Here is a 19,378-nt window from a genome sequence, read left to right on the forward strand (position 1 = left end):
CTAATGTATATTATTAGAGAAAGTGTCACAAACTGTACCATCTTCAAAGCCTTTTATAAAGTTATTTTGGTCCAAATTATTCTTCCCACCTGAATGAGTAACCATTGATATTTTAGTGTGATCTTTTAGACAGACACAAAGAATTTTATAATTTAATTTTTATGCTTTTCATTTGAAGTTGTATATACTAGGTCAGTGTATTTCAGGACTTCCCTAAACATGTTGTTTGCTTTGCATCTTGAAATAAAGGTAGCCAAACTAGTAAGTCGTCTTTTTCGGTAGGGGGATGGAGGGTGGAGTAGTCTATATATTTTAAAATTATGTAAAGGCTCAATATACATATTTATTGTTCTAGATGCTATGAATTTAACCATTGAAGTTGACTAACAAGTCTCTCTTTTTTAGGGAAATGCTCTATTTTAGCATACCCTGAAATACTTGGAAATACTAAAAATACTCCTCATAAGTGTATCTGTGGTTGAGGTAAATTTCGAGAGTTAGGAGTTCTGAATATGGTTTTTACTGCTTACTAGTTGTATGACCTGCCAGTGAATTATTTAATCCCTTACAGTTTTAATTTCTTCATCTTTTATATTTCTTTCTATTGGATGGTTGTAAATGTCAGATGGGACTTGGAGTTTTTTTAAAGCTGAAGAGCTTATATAAACTTAAAAGTGGTAATGCTGTTATGCCTGAGAGAAAAAGTGTCAGGAAGAGAGAGTTAAAAAAAAAAAAAGAGAGAGAGAGAGAGCCATTTTGGAGTTGGGTAGGGGCTTCTTTAAGCAAAGTGAATTCAAAGTAAAGATATGAGAGGCATGGAGATGGAGACAGACTAAAAATAACATTTGAGAGCACAACAGTGTTCAAGCTTACGATAGATTGTGATGTGTAGGCTAACACCTTTTTATGTAGTGAGAGAAAGCCAGTAGGCATTTTAAATATACCTTCAGGAATAAAAAATTTACAAAAAAATATAAATCATTGCAAATTTTCAGATTAGACTAAAAATATTTTCAGCTTAAAACCATTTGTAAGTACAGGTATGATTGGTGCAAAAGCATCTTCTCAGGTGGCTCACAAAAGGAATGGCTCTTCAACTAATAAATGGACCAGGAGTGTTTCTAGGCAGAGTACAAATTCCATGACTATGTATGTAAATAAAAATTGTAATGTCACTTTCAAATGAAACTCCTGGGAAAGGATAAACTGAACAGAATCTCAGGGTCAAGTCTAGATCCAACTTCCATGGGGAAGAAAAATATATGTGTGTATGTGTGTGTCGAGGGTGAAGTTGGAGATCAAATCCAGGACCTCAAACATGCTTGACAGGCATTTTACCACCAAACTACAAACTCCCAGACTCTCTGACATATTTTTTTTTTGTTTGTTTAGTTGTAGATGGACACAATACTCTTATTTTATTATTTTTTTAATGTGGTGCTGAGGATTGAGCCCAGTGCCTTCCACATGTGGGGCAAGCACTCTACCACTGAGCTATAACCCCACCCCCCCCCACCCCTGCAAATTTTTAAGAGCCACTTTGGGGAGTTTTGTGAGCAGAATCAGGAGTGTGTTGTAGGAAAACTGACTTGCTGAGCATGGTGGTACATACCTTTAATCCTAGTAATTTGGGAAGCTGAGGCAGGAGGATTGCAAATTCAAGATCAGTTTTAGCAATTAGCAAGGCCCTAAGCAACTTAGTGATATCTTGTCTCAAAATAAAAAAAGGACTGGGGATGTGGCTCAGTGGTTAGGCACCCCTGGGTTCAATTCCTTGTACACCCCCCCCCCCAAAAAAAAAAGGAAAAACAAACTATGGCTTATACTCTCTGGCACAAGTGTGAACCACTGTAAACATTGTACTGGATATCTGGAGAGGAATTATGGTCAGAGAGAGTGATCTGCTCTGTATTTTCTGCTAGGTTTACCACGACCTACCAGGCTTATGTGAACATTCTGCCCTCCGAGGATCTTAGTGATGACCATCCTCAGAAAGTCTGTCTTTTGAATTCAGATTTTTTTTTTCTACATTAAAAGCTCTGCTGGGGCTGGGGCTGGGATTGGGGCTCAGTGATAGCCCACTTGCCTAGCATGTGTGAGGCACTGGGTTTGATTCTCAGCACCACATATAAATTTAAAAAAAAAAAAAAGTCAATAGGCAAATAAAAAATTAAAATTACAAAAAAAAAACCTCTGCTATGATATAGGATCTCCATTAATCCTGTGTTGTGATGGGCCTCTCCATTTTTTGTTTCCTTCTTTTGCTTGTGTGGGAGGTTGCGTACTGCGGATTGAACCCAGGGTCTCATGCATATTAGGTAAGCACTCCGCCACTGAGCCACGTCCCTAGCCCTACTTTTTTTTTTTTAATTTCATATCTATTTCTTGGTAATTTTGTGAATAACTTACTTGGGGGTGGTGCATGGAACCAAAAATTTCTGAAATTTTTTGCCTGTTTGAAGTATCTTTATTCTACTTGTATACTTTGCCATAAATATTTGATGTCTTCTAGAGTTTGAGATTGGAGATTTGTTTTCATTCAGATGACCTCATTACATTGGCATACTTCCATTATTGCTGTTGAGAATCTGAAATCAGCTAGGCACGGAGGTACACACCTGTAATCCCAGTGGTTCAGCAGGCTGAGGCAGGAGGATCACAAGTTCAAAGCTGGTTTTAGCAATTTAGCAAGGCCCTAAGCAATTTAACGAGACCATGTCTCTAAATAAAATATAAAAATGGGCTAAAGATGTGGCTTAGTAGTTAAGCATCTCGGGTTTCAATCCCTGGTACCAAAAGAGAGAGAGAGAGAGAATTTGAAGTCATTTTTTCTAGTCAATTTTCCCCTCTTCACAAGTTTGTAAAGTTGTCTTTGTCTCTATGTTTTAAAAGTCATCTATGATATTACCAAGTGTGGATCCACATTCCTTTGTTGTGTGGGTATTTGGTAGTTCCTTCCTTCCTTCCTTCCTTCCTTCCTTCCTTCCTCCCTCCCTCCCTCCTTCTATTTTATTTAAATGGGCCTTTATTTTGTTCATTTATTTATACGAGGTGCTGAGAATCAAACCCAGTGCCTCACACATGCCAGGCAAGCACTCTACCACTGAGCCACAACCCCAGCTCCTTGGTGGTCCTTTTCAATATGGCAGCATATGTCCTTCCAGAAGGAAATTTTCTGGTATTTCCTTATGTTTTCTTTGTTCTATTTCTGGAACACCTACTATTTGGATGTTGGACCTCTAGGAATGATCCTGTTGATTATCTTGTTTTCTAATTTCTTAAAGCTCTTTGTGTTCCACATCCTGTTCTTGTTTATTGAATGCATTGTTTTTTATCTGCAGATGAAACTGATAAGTTTTGCCCCTTATTATAGAGCTTCATAGGAAACAAGCGGGCTGTGGCGGAAGCATAAAAGTCTCAATTTATTTGGGCTCAGATTTCCACTTAGGAAAAGAAAAATATAGTGGAACCAAATTAAAATAAATATGTGGAGAGCACATTAGAGGCATGTATGTTAATACATATCTATAAGTTTGCACCAAAGTTTGCATATATTCTTTCTTTTGTTTTTTAATACCAATCTACACTTCCAGTCTTTTTTTTTTATTTTGAGAGAGGGTCTTGCTAAGTTGTTTAGGTCCTTACCAAGTCACTAAAGTGAGGCTGACCTTGAACTTAGAATACTTTTGCCTCAGCCTCCTAAGCTGCTGGGATTACAGGCATGCAGCACCATGCCCTGCTTGATCTCATGTATTCTTGACCAAAGTCTGGTTTGGTTAACATATCCATTTATTGATACATGTTTGTTTATCCATTTATTGAATATGTGTTTTTTAAAAAAATTTTTTACTTAAACACTTGAACACAATATCTTTGATTATTTTTACATGGTGCTGAGGATTGAACCTGGTGCCTCATATGTGCAAGGCAAGCGCTCTGCCACTGAGCCCCAGCCCCAGCCCTGAATATGTGTTTATATGTATACACACACATTAAGTTTCAGACACATTCTCTAGTTTCCCATTTTAGGGTTTCAATTATAAATAGTATGTTGGTGAGTTACATTAAATCATTATAAAGGAAACTATTTTTACACTTAAATGCAATCTAATTATGATTTAGAGGCAAGTGAGATTGAATGACTGCATTCAGTAATTATCTGGCAGCCATGTAGCCGACTGTGCATTTATGAACAGGGAGAAGCATGTGGCTAAAGGCAGATGAGTCAAAACCAAGTATCTTCTAAAGGAATCTGTTAAATAGTCTACAGAAATGATTACAACTAAACATTAGGGTACATAACTTCTTCCGTGGAAGATCTTGTTTTCCTGGATGCATATGTCATCCCTGTATTACTGCTTGTCTGCTGATTCATTGTTTGTGGGTAGGAACAACTATTCATCGTCTGGGGAAAAAATAACATCTTTACCTTTGAAAAAAATTCTATGTAAAGCATTGGTGGCAATGTATGTGCAAGTAATCATTGTTTCTCTGTTTCATAAGTTTTATGTACATTGATTTAATTTTTGCCTTCACTTGTGAAGAAGGTATTCTTAAGCCCTGATTTAAATGTAAGGAATCTGAGGCTTATAAGCAAAAGTAACTATCTGGGCATGGTGGTGCATGCCTATAAGCTCTGTGTCTAGGGAGGCTGAAGCAGGAAGATCGCAAGTTTGAAGTCAGCCTCAGCAACTTAGTAAGGCCCTAAGCAACAAGTGAGGCCCTGTCTCAAAATAAAAAATAAAAAGGGTGAGCATGACTGGGTTGAATCCCTGGGTCCCAGGAGGAAAATAAAAGATAAGTAGTTTGTCACACTTGATACTTGATAGAGACAAGTATCTATCAAGACACACTTGATAGAGCTAGAATTTAAACCCAAGTTTTTCTGATTGCAAAGTTTATTTTGTTTCCACTCTTTCCATGCTCTTGTGTTAAACTTAATGATTATATTCCTTTAAAAAATAATTACATATTTTTGGAATGTTAGTGAATCACTTTGGAAGTATTGATTTTGGAGTTGTAAAGAAATTTTAGTGAGTAGATGTGAATTCACAGATAGGTAATCTGGCCATTTGTGGACCCATGGAGAGTGGCAAAAAAATGTCGCTTTCTAAGCATATTCCCAGTTGAAGTCACACAAAGACAGTGCTCTGCCTTTTTGTAGCAGCTCTCATGGTGTAAAAGTATTCTTTTTGAGGTTTACTTAGTGCCATGTTTTTCATATTTTGTGTTTTTTGTTGGTGATTTTGCTATTTAAAGTGGTGGCCCTGAGACTGGGCTGGGGCTCAGTAGTAGAGCACTTACTTGCCTAGCAAGTGTGAGGTACTGGGTTCAATTCTCAGCACCACATATAAATAAATGAATAAAATACAGATCTATCAACATCTAAAATTTTTTTTAAAAAAATAAAGTGGTGGCCCCAAATGTAGTGTTGAAGTAATGTCTAGGGTTCATAAGCGCAAGATGTGCCCAATTTAGAAAATACGTGTATTAGATAAGCTGCATTCAGGCATGAGTTATGTTACAACAAATCCCATCATTATGTACAGCTAAAATGCACTGATGAAAGGGGGGAGAAAGTGAACATCTTTCTTTATAACAAATGTTTTGTGTACATCTTTGATTAAGTTTTAAGAGGCATTTATAGACATAGCGTTGTTGGATCGGAAAAGTATGCACACTCATTCCCCCAAAATGTCTTCCAAGAATCATTAGTCAGTTTACATTTTATCTGGCAATGTAATATAACCTGGTTTGCCTCCTGATAGACATTATTAAAATGTTTTTCAATTTATTTTTACATTTGTTTAAATATAGTTATCTTGTTTGAATTTAATATGCTTGATTATTGTTGTGAACACTTCTGAATAACTTTTGACTGTTTGTTTATTTTTGTGGTGCTAAGGATTGAACCCAGGGACACTCTCTCTACCTTTAATCTACTTCCCAGTCCTTTTTATTTATTTATTTATTTAGAGACAGAGTTTTAACTGGCCTGGAACTTGTGATCCTCCTGCTCAGCCTCCAGAGTTGCTGGGATTACAGGCATATACCTGTAAGGTGGTCTTAAAAAGAGGTGGCAAGGCTACTAATTCCAGCTCTTTAAATTTTTCCTATCAGTTGTTTTTTCCATAACCTTAAGAGTTAAGTGAGTCCTACTAAAATTTAATAGGTGAATTCAGGGGGCTGGGGATGTGGCTCAAGCGGTAGCGCGCTCGCCTCGCATGCGTGCAGCCCGGGTTCGATCCTCAGCACCACATACAAACAAAGATGTTGTGTCCGCCGAGAACTAAAAAATAAATATTAAAAATTCTCTCTCTCACTCTCTCTCCTCTCTCACTCTCTCTTTAAAAAAAAATAGGTGAATTCAGTTTAATTCTTACAGTTCTTTTTTAATATATTCAGTTCTTCCTCGTTAAAAGCTTTTTAAAGTTAATGATCAGTGCTATGGTGGTACTGCGTGGGTGATATCATATCCCCACTGCCCTATGAGCATACCCTTCATGTAGTTGACAGGTAGTAGATAGTTGTTAAAGAGGTAGATTTTTTCAAAGACAAATTATTATAGGGAAGATACAAGGAAAAAATTCTAAATCCTACCTGTTTTCTGCTCTTCAAATATATAAATGTTTATTGAGAACCTAAGGGGTAATGATTATTCCTTCTTAGTGTTTTCTGTTTCTCAATTTACAGACTAGAGTTGAAAGTGTTTAAACTCTTAACAGTTTATTACAGAGAAGTGAAATATCCTTTCCAATTGAAAGGGATTTTTTGAAAGTGAAGTCTTTTCTTCTTGCTTTTGTCAATAGCTTTGACTGTTGGTTTCTGTGCATATTGATTTTGTGATTCAATACTAATGTGTATGGGGGTCTTGTTTCCAGATCTACAGTTATTCTGTATTAATTACCTTTAAATTATGTTCTTTTTTTTTTTTTTTTGGTTCACAACATTACAAAGCTCTTGACATATCATATTTCATACATTAGATTGAAGTGGGTTATGAACCCCCAATTTTTAAATTATGTTCTTTTGAATCACTCAATAGGAACTCTTTCTGCCATCTCTTTGTACTTTCTGATTCTCTCAGATCAGCTACCTAGAAGCCAGAAATCCTGTTCTTTTCTATAAATATATATTTGTAGAGGAAAAGACAGTTGAGGTTGCCACTACTTATTCCATATTTAGATATTCTTTGAACAAGATTTCAAAGAAGGAACTGTTGGGTGAATAAATGAGAAGTTGAGTAGTTTTTCTCATACCCTTCCTTTGATACTTATTTTTCAAAACAGGGTTACTAATTTTTAGCTCTTAAAATAGTTTGGATGGGCTGAGGTTGTAGCTCAGTAGTAGAGTGCTTGCCTAGTATGTGTGAGACTTGAGTTTGATCCTTAACACCACGTAAAAATAAATAAAAAGAATAAAGGTGTTGTAAAAAAAATCTTTAAAAAAAAAGTTTGGAGGCTGTAGCCCACTGCTTGGGAGGTTGAGGCAGGAAGATTATAAGTTTGAGGCTAGGTTGGGCAATTTATCGAGACCCTGCTTCAAAATAAAAAAATTTAAAAGGCTGGTGGTGTAAGTTAGTGATCAGGTGTCCTTGGGTTCAGTCCCTGAGGTATGTGTATAGGAGTGGGAGGTGAGTTTGTTCCATTTACTAAATTAAGGTTATTTATCATCCATTAACCCCTGTACTAGAAAGATCTTTGTGTTTGTCTATGAGGGGAGGGAAAGAATGGAGTTTTTACTATAATGATTGGATTATTTTTGCTTTGCACACCTGTATAAGAATAATGAAACCAGTAGTCTTCCTTAGAAAAATGTATGTAGACTCAACATACATTTTTACACAGAATTTTGAGAGAAGTTGAGTGATCCAAGATCCTGTAACATACTTAAGATATCTGATTAAGCCAACAAAGGGGAAGTTTTTTACTTGGGGATCTATAACTAACCTTTAGCCACTGGGCTCCTGACCTGTTTTCTTTTAACCCCCCTGTCTGTTCATAGCTCCATCTGCAGGATTCTTTTTTTCTACCTAACATCAAAGAGTTGGACTTTTCTGCAGGTTCTTTCTGGGTCCTTCTCTTTTTTTCCCCCCTACTTACTCCTGGGGGAATCTCTTCTTCCTTCTCTTCAGTTTCACATATTCAATATTGTTGGTGGCTGCTAGATTTATAATATCATCTGAGATTTCTCAAAGTGCTAAAATACCATATGCTACTTCCTACTTGGAATCTCCTTTTGATATCTCATATGTCACTTACATAACAGATAAAAATGTTACAAACATTTATTATGACAACTTCATTGAGATATTCACATACCATAAGGTTCACTCTAAAAGTATACAGCTCAGTGATTTTTAGTATATTCAGAGATGTGCAGCTATCATAACTAATTCCAGAATATTTTCATCACCCCCAAAAAGAATTCTCATACACATTAGCAGTCATTCCTAGCTCCCCTCTCTCCTCAGCGCCTAGCAACCACTAATTTCCTTTCTGTCTCTATATCTGCCTTTTCTGGACATTTCATAAAATGTGTCCTTTTCCTGGCCTCTTGAACGTAATATGATGTTTTTAAGGTTTCTTTATGATAGTAAGCATTAATACTTGTTTCCTTTTTTTTAACCAAATGTTTCATTATATCAGTACTAGAGTTGATGGTACAAACATGTTTTTGATGACCCTGTACTGCTTGAGTGATAGGGAATTTGAAGATACAAAATATGAAAATCAAATGATAGCATATATAATTTAGATAGAATATCACAAAACTGATAATTTAGATCTTGAATGTATTAATTTTGTTTAACATTTACCTTTTCTTAAGAAAAATACACAATGTGAAGCTATAATTAGTTTGTTTTTTTTTATTGATTGTTCAAAACATTACAGAGCTCATGATATATCATCTTTCATACATTTGACTCAATTGGGTTTTGAACTCCCATTTTTACCCCAAATACAGATTGCAGAATCACATCTGTTACACACTCACATTTTTACATAATGGCATATTAGTGACTGTTGTATTCTGCTACCATTTATAATTAGTTTTAACCTGTGAAATCTCACACACATTCTGTGATATTTAACTTTTGGAAAGATAAGCTATTTTGTTATTTTCTTGAGATTAGCTGCATCTGTTTACCCATTTTAAAATAGCTTTATAAAATCCATTTTGTAGGAAAAAATATTTAATTGTTCTAGAACAATGGGTTTAATTCATGGGTCATATTTAATATTTTTTTCTGAAGTTTTGAGTGAAATAAGTAAGGCATCATCATTTTAAGTGTAAAATGTCTTTGTGTTTAAATAACATTATTGAATTATGTTACAAAATACCAAACTATTAAGAGTCAGAATTATATTTTCTTCATACTTTGAGACTTGGTATTCATGAATGTATAAAAGCACCATTTACTTTGAAGATTTACATATAAGACTGTATTTATTTGAATATGAACATCTAAATAAATCACCAGGATCATCTAAATGTTCTTTTTAATTAGTATTTTAGAAATTAGTCTTTATTAAGAAATGTAGCCATTTTCTAAAGCCATTTAGGAATTTCTCAAAACAAATCAGTGGTTTTCTTTGTCATGAGAGAACATTTATAAAGAAGTAATAAATGGGTTTTTAAAAAAATTAGTATTTTTATAAGGAAAATATGTTTGTGAAAATTAATATGAATAAGCTAAGAGATTATGGCATTTTGAGTTCTGAAAGATGTAAACCATTTTTGAAGAATATAAAATCTTGATTAAAGTGGTATTAAAGATGACTTCGCTATTAGATGAATTCTTTTCATGATTCGTATAAAACTTTAAAATAGGTGTTCACTTATAGATGAGATGTTCTACTCTCCACTGTGTGCCATTTAAGGGTAGGAGGAAATCTTCATTTCAGATGTGGTGAGTTGAGTTATATTGATGTGAAGAATAGTAGGATATTGTTTTTAGATTTTGTGAGGTATTAAACATTAGGTCAGTCAGCATAGTCACTCATATGACTAGATGCACATAGATGGAGTTTTCAATTCACAGTGTGGAAGGGCATGAACACTTATCAGAACAGAAGGAAATATGTGGTTAAACGGTTTCAGCTCTTAACTGTAGACTATTTCCCTTCATCCAAATGAGAGGAGAAATGGAACCTTAGGTTTGGTGAGGTTTTTTCCCTATTGCAAGTTGAAATTGGTTCATCATGGTTTCTTGAAACCCTTAGCAAAAATGGTTGTGTTTAGCAGTGTAGGGAAGTGACATAAATGTATATGTAGTAGGAGTCCTATAGATTTTATATTACAGGTGTCCCAGGAACAAATTTTGTAGCATATTTGTAATTATTGGAAGTCAGTTCTTATTGAGCATCTTTCAAAACAAGAAGGATGCAAGAATCTTTGTGAAGAAAACTGCTAAGTAATCTCAGTGACTCAGGAGACTGAGGTAGGAAGATCGTGAGTTCAGAGCCAGCCTCACTCAGCAGCTTAGTTTAGGCCATAAGCAACTCAGTGAGACCCTGTCTCTAAAAAAAACATAAAAAGGGCTGGGATGTGGTTCATTGGTTAAGTACCCCTGAGTTCAATCCCTGGTGCCAAAACAAAACAAAACAAAAGACCCTGCTGAATTAAGTAAAGAACAAAATTATGCTTCCAACTTTTTTCCCCCCCAAATGAGAAACTGTCTTACCAATTTTCTGTACTCATAGTAGCTTGCAGAGCACTGAAATTATCCAGAGAAAGTACATTTGGATAAGTGAACTTATCCATAGGTAATAAAAAAACTTCATTTCTAAAGATGTATTTGATTACCTGGAGTTTTGAGTATCATTTAGGTACTGCTTCTTCTGCATTTAAAATATCTTAGCAAAGCAGTAAATGATTAAAATCTATGCTAATTTTCATTCAGAAGCCCATATTAAATGAGGTAGTGAGGATCTAAAATGATGTTTTTAAAAAAATAATTGTTAAAGTGTATTGTTACGGTAGAGGAGATTGTAGGAAGTGTAATAATTCTCTTAAAGTTCTTATCTGTATCATAGTAAAATATTCACTTCAAGGTAGCATTAGCACCATCCTAATTACCCTTAATTTTTTTTTTTTTTTTTTTTTTTGATATGAGGTCTTTTTCTGTTTGCTAGACTGGTCTCCAATTTCTAAGCTTAAGTGATCTTCCTTGCTTCAGCCTCCCAAGTAGCTGAGACTATAGGTGGGGTACCACCATGCCTGACAGGAATAAGTCAGTATGAAAGTTAATTTGGTGACTGAAAATAATATGAATTTGGAAGTCTTAAAGTGAGTTTTACTCTAGGAATGGTGAAGAACTTGGTTATTTTTTGCAGAAGAAAGCTTAAAACTTTAAAACTTCAGTTAATTCCAAAGCTTAAGGATATAGGAGTTTTCTGATAAAGTTTAATGTTTATCACAATATTCCCACTTATTGAGAATTCAGAATGTTTGGTTTTATTCTTAAATTTTTATTATATTTTAATTTATTGATGGATAGTGCATAATAATTTTAACAGTGAGTTGAAATAACTAGATTTTGGGTTAATTTATTGATTTCTGGGAAAATTATTGATTTTACATTAGTTCACAGCTGTGACCTAATACATTTCCTGGTGTATTTTAATGATTGTTAAATAGTTTAAATTAAATTCCTTTGAAGAGATAATGCCTTGCAAGAGAAAAACAGGATTAATTATCAGGAAGCTGTGCAGTAACTTATAAAACTAAAGGAAATATGAAGAGTTGAACCGTGGCTGGCTATAGGTATCGAAGTTGAAGGAAGCAGTACATGCTCTAATCAGAGGATAGTGAGTTCCAGTTGTTTTCCCTCTTTATATCTTTCTATGCAAAATCAGAAGAACATCAGGACAAAGAATCTGGTGTCCTAGCCTTAACTGGAAGAGTAAAGAAACATTCTTCAAGCATCACCTTATTATGAATAGTTTTTACAAATCCTATATAATTTTCTTTTTAAAATAATCTGGAAAATTGTGACTAGAAATAAAATCCTATGTTTGAGGATATAACTTAATGGTAGAGCACTTGCCTATCATTGAGTTTGATCCCCAGCACTATGAAAGGAAGAAAGGGGAAAGAAAAGGAAAAGGAAGAAGTAGGTAGAGGGAGGAAGGGGGAAAAGGAAGGAAATAAAATCCTAGTAGGGCAGATTAATTTATAGAATATGTCAGAGACTATGGTGTGTGTATTTTTTAAAGAAAACTATGGATTGTTATAAATAAGCTTAAACTTTTAATGTTCACACATCTGATAGTTTTTTAGTGGTTTTCATCCTTCTTTTCTATGTCTTAGGTATATTTGAAGGCTCCCATGATTCTGAATGGAGTCTGTGTTATCTGGAAAGGCTGGATTGATCTTCAGAGACTGGATGGTATGGGATGCCTGGAGTTTGATGAGGAGCGAGCCCAGGTAGGGTGACGTCAGGCCTTTCTGAACATTCATCTTTTATTTAGCCCCTAATCTTGCTCTTGTCTAGGGACATATTTTACCTAGTCTTTAAAAGTAAATATAGAGCCAGGTGCGTTAGTGCATGCCTATGATCCCAGCAGCTGTGGAAGCTGAGGCAGGAGCATTGCAAATTCAGAGCCAGCCTCAGCAACTTAGTGAGGCCCTAAGGAATTTAGTAAGCCCATATCTCAAAATCTCAAATGAAAAATGAAAATGGGGATATGGCTCAGTGGTTAAGCACTCCTGGGTTTAATCCCTGGTACCAAAACAACAACAACAACAACAAAAAAAAAAAAACATCTAGACAATAATAAAAAGTAAATCAAGAAAATAATACATTCTAGTAATATTGAGGAATTCTGAAAATGTTGAAGCCCACATCTGGTTTCAATTTGGGTAAAGTGTTTTTTTCAGTGGTTTCAGACTTTTATTGGATTAGTCCTGTCTGCTTGGTGGGAACTTAAAAGTTCAGTAAATGGTTCTATTTAGTATTTGTTAGTGAACCTTAGAACATTATTAGGGGGATAAAAACATTCAAAATAAAATGTAGAAACAGACTAGGTGTGGTGGTGCACTCCTATAATCCCCACAACTCCAGAGGAATGTCACAGATTTGAGACTAGCCTCAGAAACTTTAGGGGACCCTGTCTCAAAATAAATAAAAAAGGGATGGGGATGTAGCTCAATGGTAGAATGTACACAAGGCCCTGGTCAATCCTAGTACTAGAAAGAAGGGGAAAAAAGTGGAATCAGCACTTTTGGAATGCCTGAGTAGGAATTTGGCTAATCTTCTCCCCCAAAATAGACTGGTTTAAAAACCAGCCAGACATGGTGGTTCATCCCTGTAATCCCCACAACTCTGGAGGCTGAGGCAGGAGAATCACAAGTGTGAGGCTAGACTTAGCAACTTAGTCCCTGTCTCAAAATAAAACAATAAAAAGAGCTGATATGTAGCTCAGTAGTAGCATGCCTGAGTTCATTCCCCAGAATTGCAAAGAGAAAGAAAAGAAAAAGAATTTATTTGTCTTTGGAAATTAACCAAAGAACACAAATTGAGAGACCTTTATTCAAACAGAGCTCTTAACTTTTAATAAGATCAGTGACAGTCTGTGACATTGTAGTCAGAAGCTGCTGCTATCCCTTTCCCACCTCTGAGGTCCCTCAGGTTCTATCCTGCATTGGCAGGGTAAGCCACAAGGGCTGGTAGCTCTGTTGTAGGGAGGGAGGAAGGGAAAAAAAGGAAGGAAATAAAATCCTAGTAGGGCAGATTAATTTATATGGTCAGAGAGAACATAGACCAGAGCTTGGAGAAGATCCATGCCCAGGATATTGCTGAAAACAATAGATGACTTATTAGCAATCTGGCAGTTATTATTTTAAGAAGCAATAAGAAGGCCAACCAGCCAGAACTTTATCAGGGAGATCCAGGGATATATATAGCTAGAGTAGCCCTACTAGGATCACACTTTTGTGGACTGGAAATTCACATGTGTGTGCCAAGCTATACCTGTTTAGAGAGAAGACAAAGGGGCCCTTGTAAGCTGCTAGACCCTGGCAAAACACATAGTAAACTGGTAAACTCACTAAATTTAGCATTTCCCCAAACCTCACATAGATCTTATGGCAAAGAACAGAAGCCTATTGGCTTAGATAATTTAAGCAAAACCTCTGACCTATAACTGGCTGACAGCTAAGCTATGCTGACCGGTAGGTAGCCTTCCAGAAAACAAGACTTAAAAAGATCACACAAGGGCTGGGTATGTGGCTCAAGCGGTAGCACGCTCGCCTGGCATGCGTGCAGCCCGGGTTCGATCCTCAGCACCACATATAAACAAAGATGTTGTGTCTTCCAAAAACTAAAAAAATAAATAAATATTAAAAAAAAAAAAGATCACACGAAACAAAAAACTGAGCAGGGGCATCAGTGGCTACACACTGCTAGGCAAAGCAGACTATAGGATTATTCAATTCGAGTCAGTGAACAAACAAAAAGAGCCAACAACAAGCTAGAAGCAGGATCAGAATTCAGAGTTGCGACACCATGTTATCTAAAATTTCAGTTTTCAACCAAAAAAGCATGAAATACACAAATAAGCCTGAAAAAAAGAAAAAGAAGAATGCAATAGAAACCTTCAAGGGGTTCCAAAATATTGGTTCTTAGAGACGTGAATTTCAAAGTAGTTATTTAGTTCAAAGAACTAAAGGAAAATTCTTTTTTTTTAGTTCTTTGCTTTAAAGATTAAAATTTCTGAGCACATGCCTGTAATCCCAGCTACTTAATTTGAAACCAGTATGGTAATTTAATGAGACTCTGCCTCAAAATAAAATAAAAAGGGCAGGAAATACAGGCCAGAGGTAGAATGCTCCTGGGTTTGATCCCTAGCATAAAAAATAAATGAATTAAAAAAGACAAAATTCTGATGACGGTGACTTTCCAAATATATAAAATCAATAAAGAGGTCTAAATTATAAAATAGAATCATGTGGATGTGGTGGCATGCACCAGTAATCCCAGCAACTCTGACAGCTGAGATGGGAAGATTGCAAGTTTGAGACCTGACAAATAAAAAATAAAGGAAAAGAAAATATTAACAATGCAGCTCAGTGACAAAAGTGCCCCTGGGTTCAAACCCCAGTGGCCCCCCCCCAAAAAAAAAAAAAGGCTCACATATAAGGAAGCCACAATAAAATAAACAACTGGCCTATTTTTGTTGTTGTTGTTTGTTTTGTTGTTCTGGAGGCTAAAGAGTAGTAAGATGACATGTGCAGAATGCTAGAAGAAAAGGTAAAGCACATTACCAGATGATAATGTCACTTAATTTTTTGGTATTAAATTTGTTAGTAGAGTTGAAATGATAATGACAAGAAATAAAAAACAAGTTTCATTATTTCTTTGTTCTCTCTTCCCATATTATTCTCCATTTATGGAAATGTGAGAATTTCTAATCTAAGAGATCAAAAAATGAAACCTTCCTTGTAAAAAAATAAAGATTCGGGCTGGGGATGTGGCTCAAGCGGTAGCGCGCTCGCCTGGCATGCGTGCGGCCCGGGTTTGATCCTCAGCACCACATACCAACAAAGATGTTGTGTCCGCCGAGAACTAAAAAATAAATAAATAAATTTAAAAAAAAAAATAAAAAATAAAGATTCAAAGTTTGAATTCTTAAGAAAGAATCCCTGCTACCCTGATTTCCACAGTGGTAGGAGTCCCAGTTCTTTCAGGAAAATGATATTTTCCAGGCCTCAGAGTTCTCTTTCATAAAACAGGGGAAATGCTACCCATAAAATTATTGGTAGCCTACCATAATACCTGGCATACAACAGTTTCTAAATGAAGATTCTTGATTTTGTTAATTGCCCTTGAGCATTTTATACTTACAGTTTCCACTATTCTTAAGGGATCCTAATCTGTCTCTTACATTAATATGTTATTTTGAAAGGAATGAATTTCAGCCTTCAGTCATTGGATGTTTATGCTAGAACAGGGAGTAAACCTGGCCAGTAGCCCCACTTCTGTGTCCCAACACAATTTTTGTTTATCTCTGCTGATCCACAGACAGAAGTAACTTTTCTAAATTGACCAAAAAGTTGTTTGAAAATTCACCTCAATTCTTGGTTGGTGTTACATCAGTAATTATATAGTATTCTGTTGGCCCTCCACATCCCTGGGTTCTACATCCATCCATTCAACCAACTGGATCAAAAATGTATATTTTTAAAAATTATTTGCATTAAACATATTTTTCTTGTGATTCTTCCCTAAACAAGTATATTAGGTATGATTAGCAATCTAGAAATGTTTTAAAGAATACAGGAGGATGCATATAGGTTATATTCAAATACTACTTTTTTGATTTGTTTTATTTTGCTTTGTGGTGCTGGACTTTCAACCCAGGGCTTGGTGCATGCTAGGCAAGCATCCCCCACTTAGCTACATCCCTGACTCCCAATTTCATTTTAGCTAAGGATATTGCATGCACTTCTTTTGTATGGTTACCAAGGGATAACTGTAATTTGATGTAGAATTAAAGAGTGATCACTTGTCGTTTCTGAAAGTAAAAGATGTCATTTAAAATAACTAAAATCATATAACATTTTGACCCACAAAATATTTTATTGCTGCTAGTCTTAGAAAAGTAATGGTTGGGCATGGTGGTACATTCCTGAAGTCCCAGCTACTTGGAAATCTGAGACAGAAGGGTCATAAGCTCAAGGCCAGCCTGGTCAACTTAGTGAGATTGTATATCAAAGTAAAACTAAAAGGGCTAGAGATGTAGCTCACAGGTAGAAAGAGTTTACCTAGCATGTGTGGGGCCTTAGGTTCAATCCCCAGTACTGCAAAAAAAGAAAATTCTATGCAAAACTATTTTCAGAAGCAAGTTTTTCTTAAAAAATTAACTTATCTTTGTACATTATAGCAAAATGAAAAATTTATGTTAATTAGTCTATAAGAATAAATATTTTTAAAATCTTTAAGGGTCTCATACATGCTAGGCCAATGCTCTACTACTGAGCTATCTACACCCAGTCCCTTTTATTTATTGTTTTGAAACAGGGTCTCACTACTTTGCTGAGGCAGGCTTCAAACTTGCAATCTTCCTGCCTCCACCTCCTAAGTAGTTGAGATTATAAGCACATGTCACCATGTCAACTTAATGCCTTATTTCATTTTTTAAAATAAAGGTGCCTATAATGTTTTAATTAATAAATTTGGATCCTTGACATCTTTGGTTATGCCCTGAGTTGTGTAAAAAAATGACAACAAGCTTAGCATAGTGGTACATGCTTGTAATCCTAGCAATTTGGGGGTCTGAGGCAGGAGATTGCACATTTGAGGCCAGCTTCAGCAAAAGCACAGTGCAAAGCAACTCAGTTGAGACCCTGTCTCTGAATAAAATATTTAAAAAGTGCTAGGGATGTGGCTCAATTGGTCAAGTGCCCCTGAGTTCAATCCCTGGTACCAAAAAAAAAAAAAAAAAGTGCTGTATGAAAAGGTTCTTCCCAAAAAGAATAGATATAAGAGGAAGACTTAAAGCTATCTTTATTTGCAAAATATACATGTACCTAGTATATCCAAAACAATCTATAAACCATTAGAAAAATTAATATGGATGTTACAAGGTGTTGGATATAATACAACGTCAGTACACAATCAGTTATATTTCTGTTAATATAACAACAACAACAACAAAAAAAGACAAATACAGGGATGGGGTTATAGCTCAGTGATAGAGTGCTTGCCTAACACCTGAGGCACTGGATTTAATCCTCAGCACCACATAAAGGTATATAAAGTATTGTGTCCATCTACAACCAAAATATATATTTAAAAAAAAATAAACAAACATGAAAGTGACTGCAGTGCAACCTCCTGTTCCATTCCAGTTAATTAAAACCACACCCCCTTGCATGTGCACAGAGTACATAACAGTACTCACTTTTTTTTTTTTCCTTTGTACCATGGATTGAACCCAAGGGCACTTAACCACCATTGAGCCACATCCCCAGCTCTCTTAATTTTTTATTTAGAAATGGTCTCACTGAGTTGCTTAGGGCCTTGCTGAGTTGGTAAGCCTGACTTTTAAACTCTCAATCCTCCGGCCTCACTCAGCCTCCCGCATACTCATGTTTAACAGCAGTTAGTTTTGTCCATTTATATAGATGGATTCATAAAATATTCACTGTTTTCTAACCCTCAATATATTCGTGAAATTAATCTGTGTTAGTATGTTGTAGTTTTTCATTCTCCGTGTATTTCTTTGTATGATCATGCACTTTACAAATTTTACTGTTAATGGTCATTTGGGCTATTACTGATAATGTTGTTTAAAATATCCTAATATATGTTGTTTCAAATATTCTCTCCTCTGGAGAGGTCTGTATATTTTTTACTATTGTATACATGCCTGGCATAGAACTGCTAGATCATATGTGCAACCTTAATTTTTCTTTTTTTCCCCACATTTTTTAATTGGTACACTATAGTTGTACATACTGATGGGATTTGTTGTTACATATTTGTACATGCACACAATATAACAATAAATTTGGCCAATATCACTCCTCAGCACATCTTCCCTTTCTCCCTACCTCCCCTGGTCCCTTTCCTCTACTGATCTCCTTTTGATTTTCATGAGATCCCCATCCTCCCTCTTAATACCTTTGTTTACCTTTTTCCTCTCTAGCTTCCACATGAGAGAAAACATACAACCCTTGGCCTATTGATTCTGGCTTTTTTCACTTAACATAATGGTCTCTAGTTCCATTTTCCTGCAAATGACATAATTTCATTTTTCTTTATGGTTGAATAAAACTCCATTGTGTATATACCACATTTTTTTATTCATTTATTCATTGAAGGACACTAGCCTGGTGTGAATTGTGCAGCTATAACCATGGGTATGCCTGTATCACTGTAGTAGGATGACTTTTAATTCTTCAAGATAAATACCAAGTGAGCGGAGTGGTGCATGCTTGTAATCCTAGCAATTTAGGGGCACTACTACTTTTAATTCTTTAGGATAAATACCCAACATCTGGGTCATATGGTGGTTCCATGCCTAGTCTTTTGAGGAAATTCCATACCGATTTCCATAGTGGTAACCTTAATATTAACTGCCATTTTTCTAAACTTTGTGCCAGTGTTACCTAACCAGCACATCTTTTACTGCTCTACATCCTTACCAGCGTTTGGTATTATCAGTCCGTTTCATTTTAATCATTCTGATGGATGTATGCTAGTATCTTCTTATGGTTTCAATAATCATTTCTCTGACGATTTAATAAAGTTGAGTATCCTTCATTTGTATAGCCTTATTTGTAAAGTACTGGCTAAAAGTCTTTTGTCTCTTTTGGTTTGTTGTTATTGTTGTAGTATTGGGGATTAAACCTAGGGGCATTTTACTAC

The 19,378-nt window shown here is 35.6% G+C and overlaps 1 protein-coding gene across 2 annotated transcripts in view; it reads left to right on the plus strand.

Moving 5' to 3' along the window:
• CBFB (core-binding factor subunit beta) overlaps nucleotides 1-19,378 on the plus strand; it is a 53,434-nt gene that overhangs the window by 16,418 nt on the left and 17,638 nt on the right. For both annotated transcript variants that reach the window (XM_081274030.1, XM_081274029.1), the window contains exon 4: nucleotides 12,316-12,432. In XM_081274030.1, the coding sequence (XP_081130156.1) occupies nucleotides 12,316-12,432 (117 nt within the window). The remainder of the gene's footprint in view (nucleotides 1-12,315; nucleotides 12,433-19,378) is intronic.

This window comes from Spermophilus citellus (assembly GCF_964194105.1).
Source record: "Spermophilus citellus genome assembly, chromosome: 18".
Classification (NCBI taxonomy): domain Eukaryota; kingdom Metazoa; phylum Chordata; class Mammalia; order Rodentia; family Sciuridae; genus Spermophilus; species Spermophilus citellus.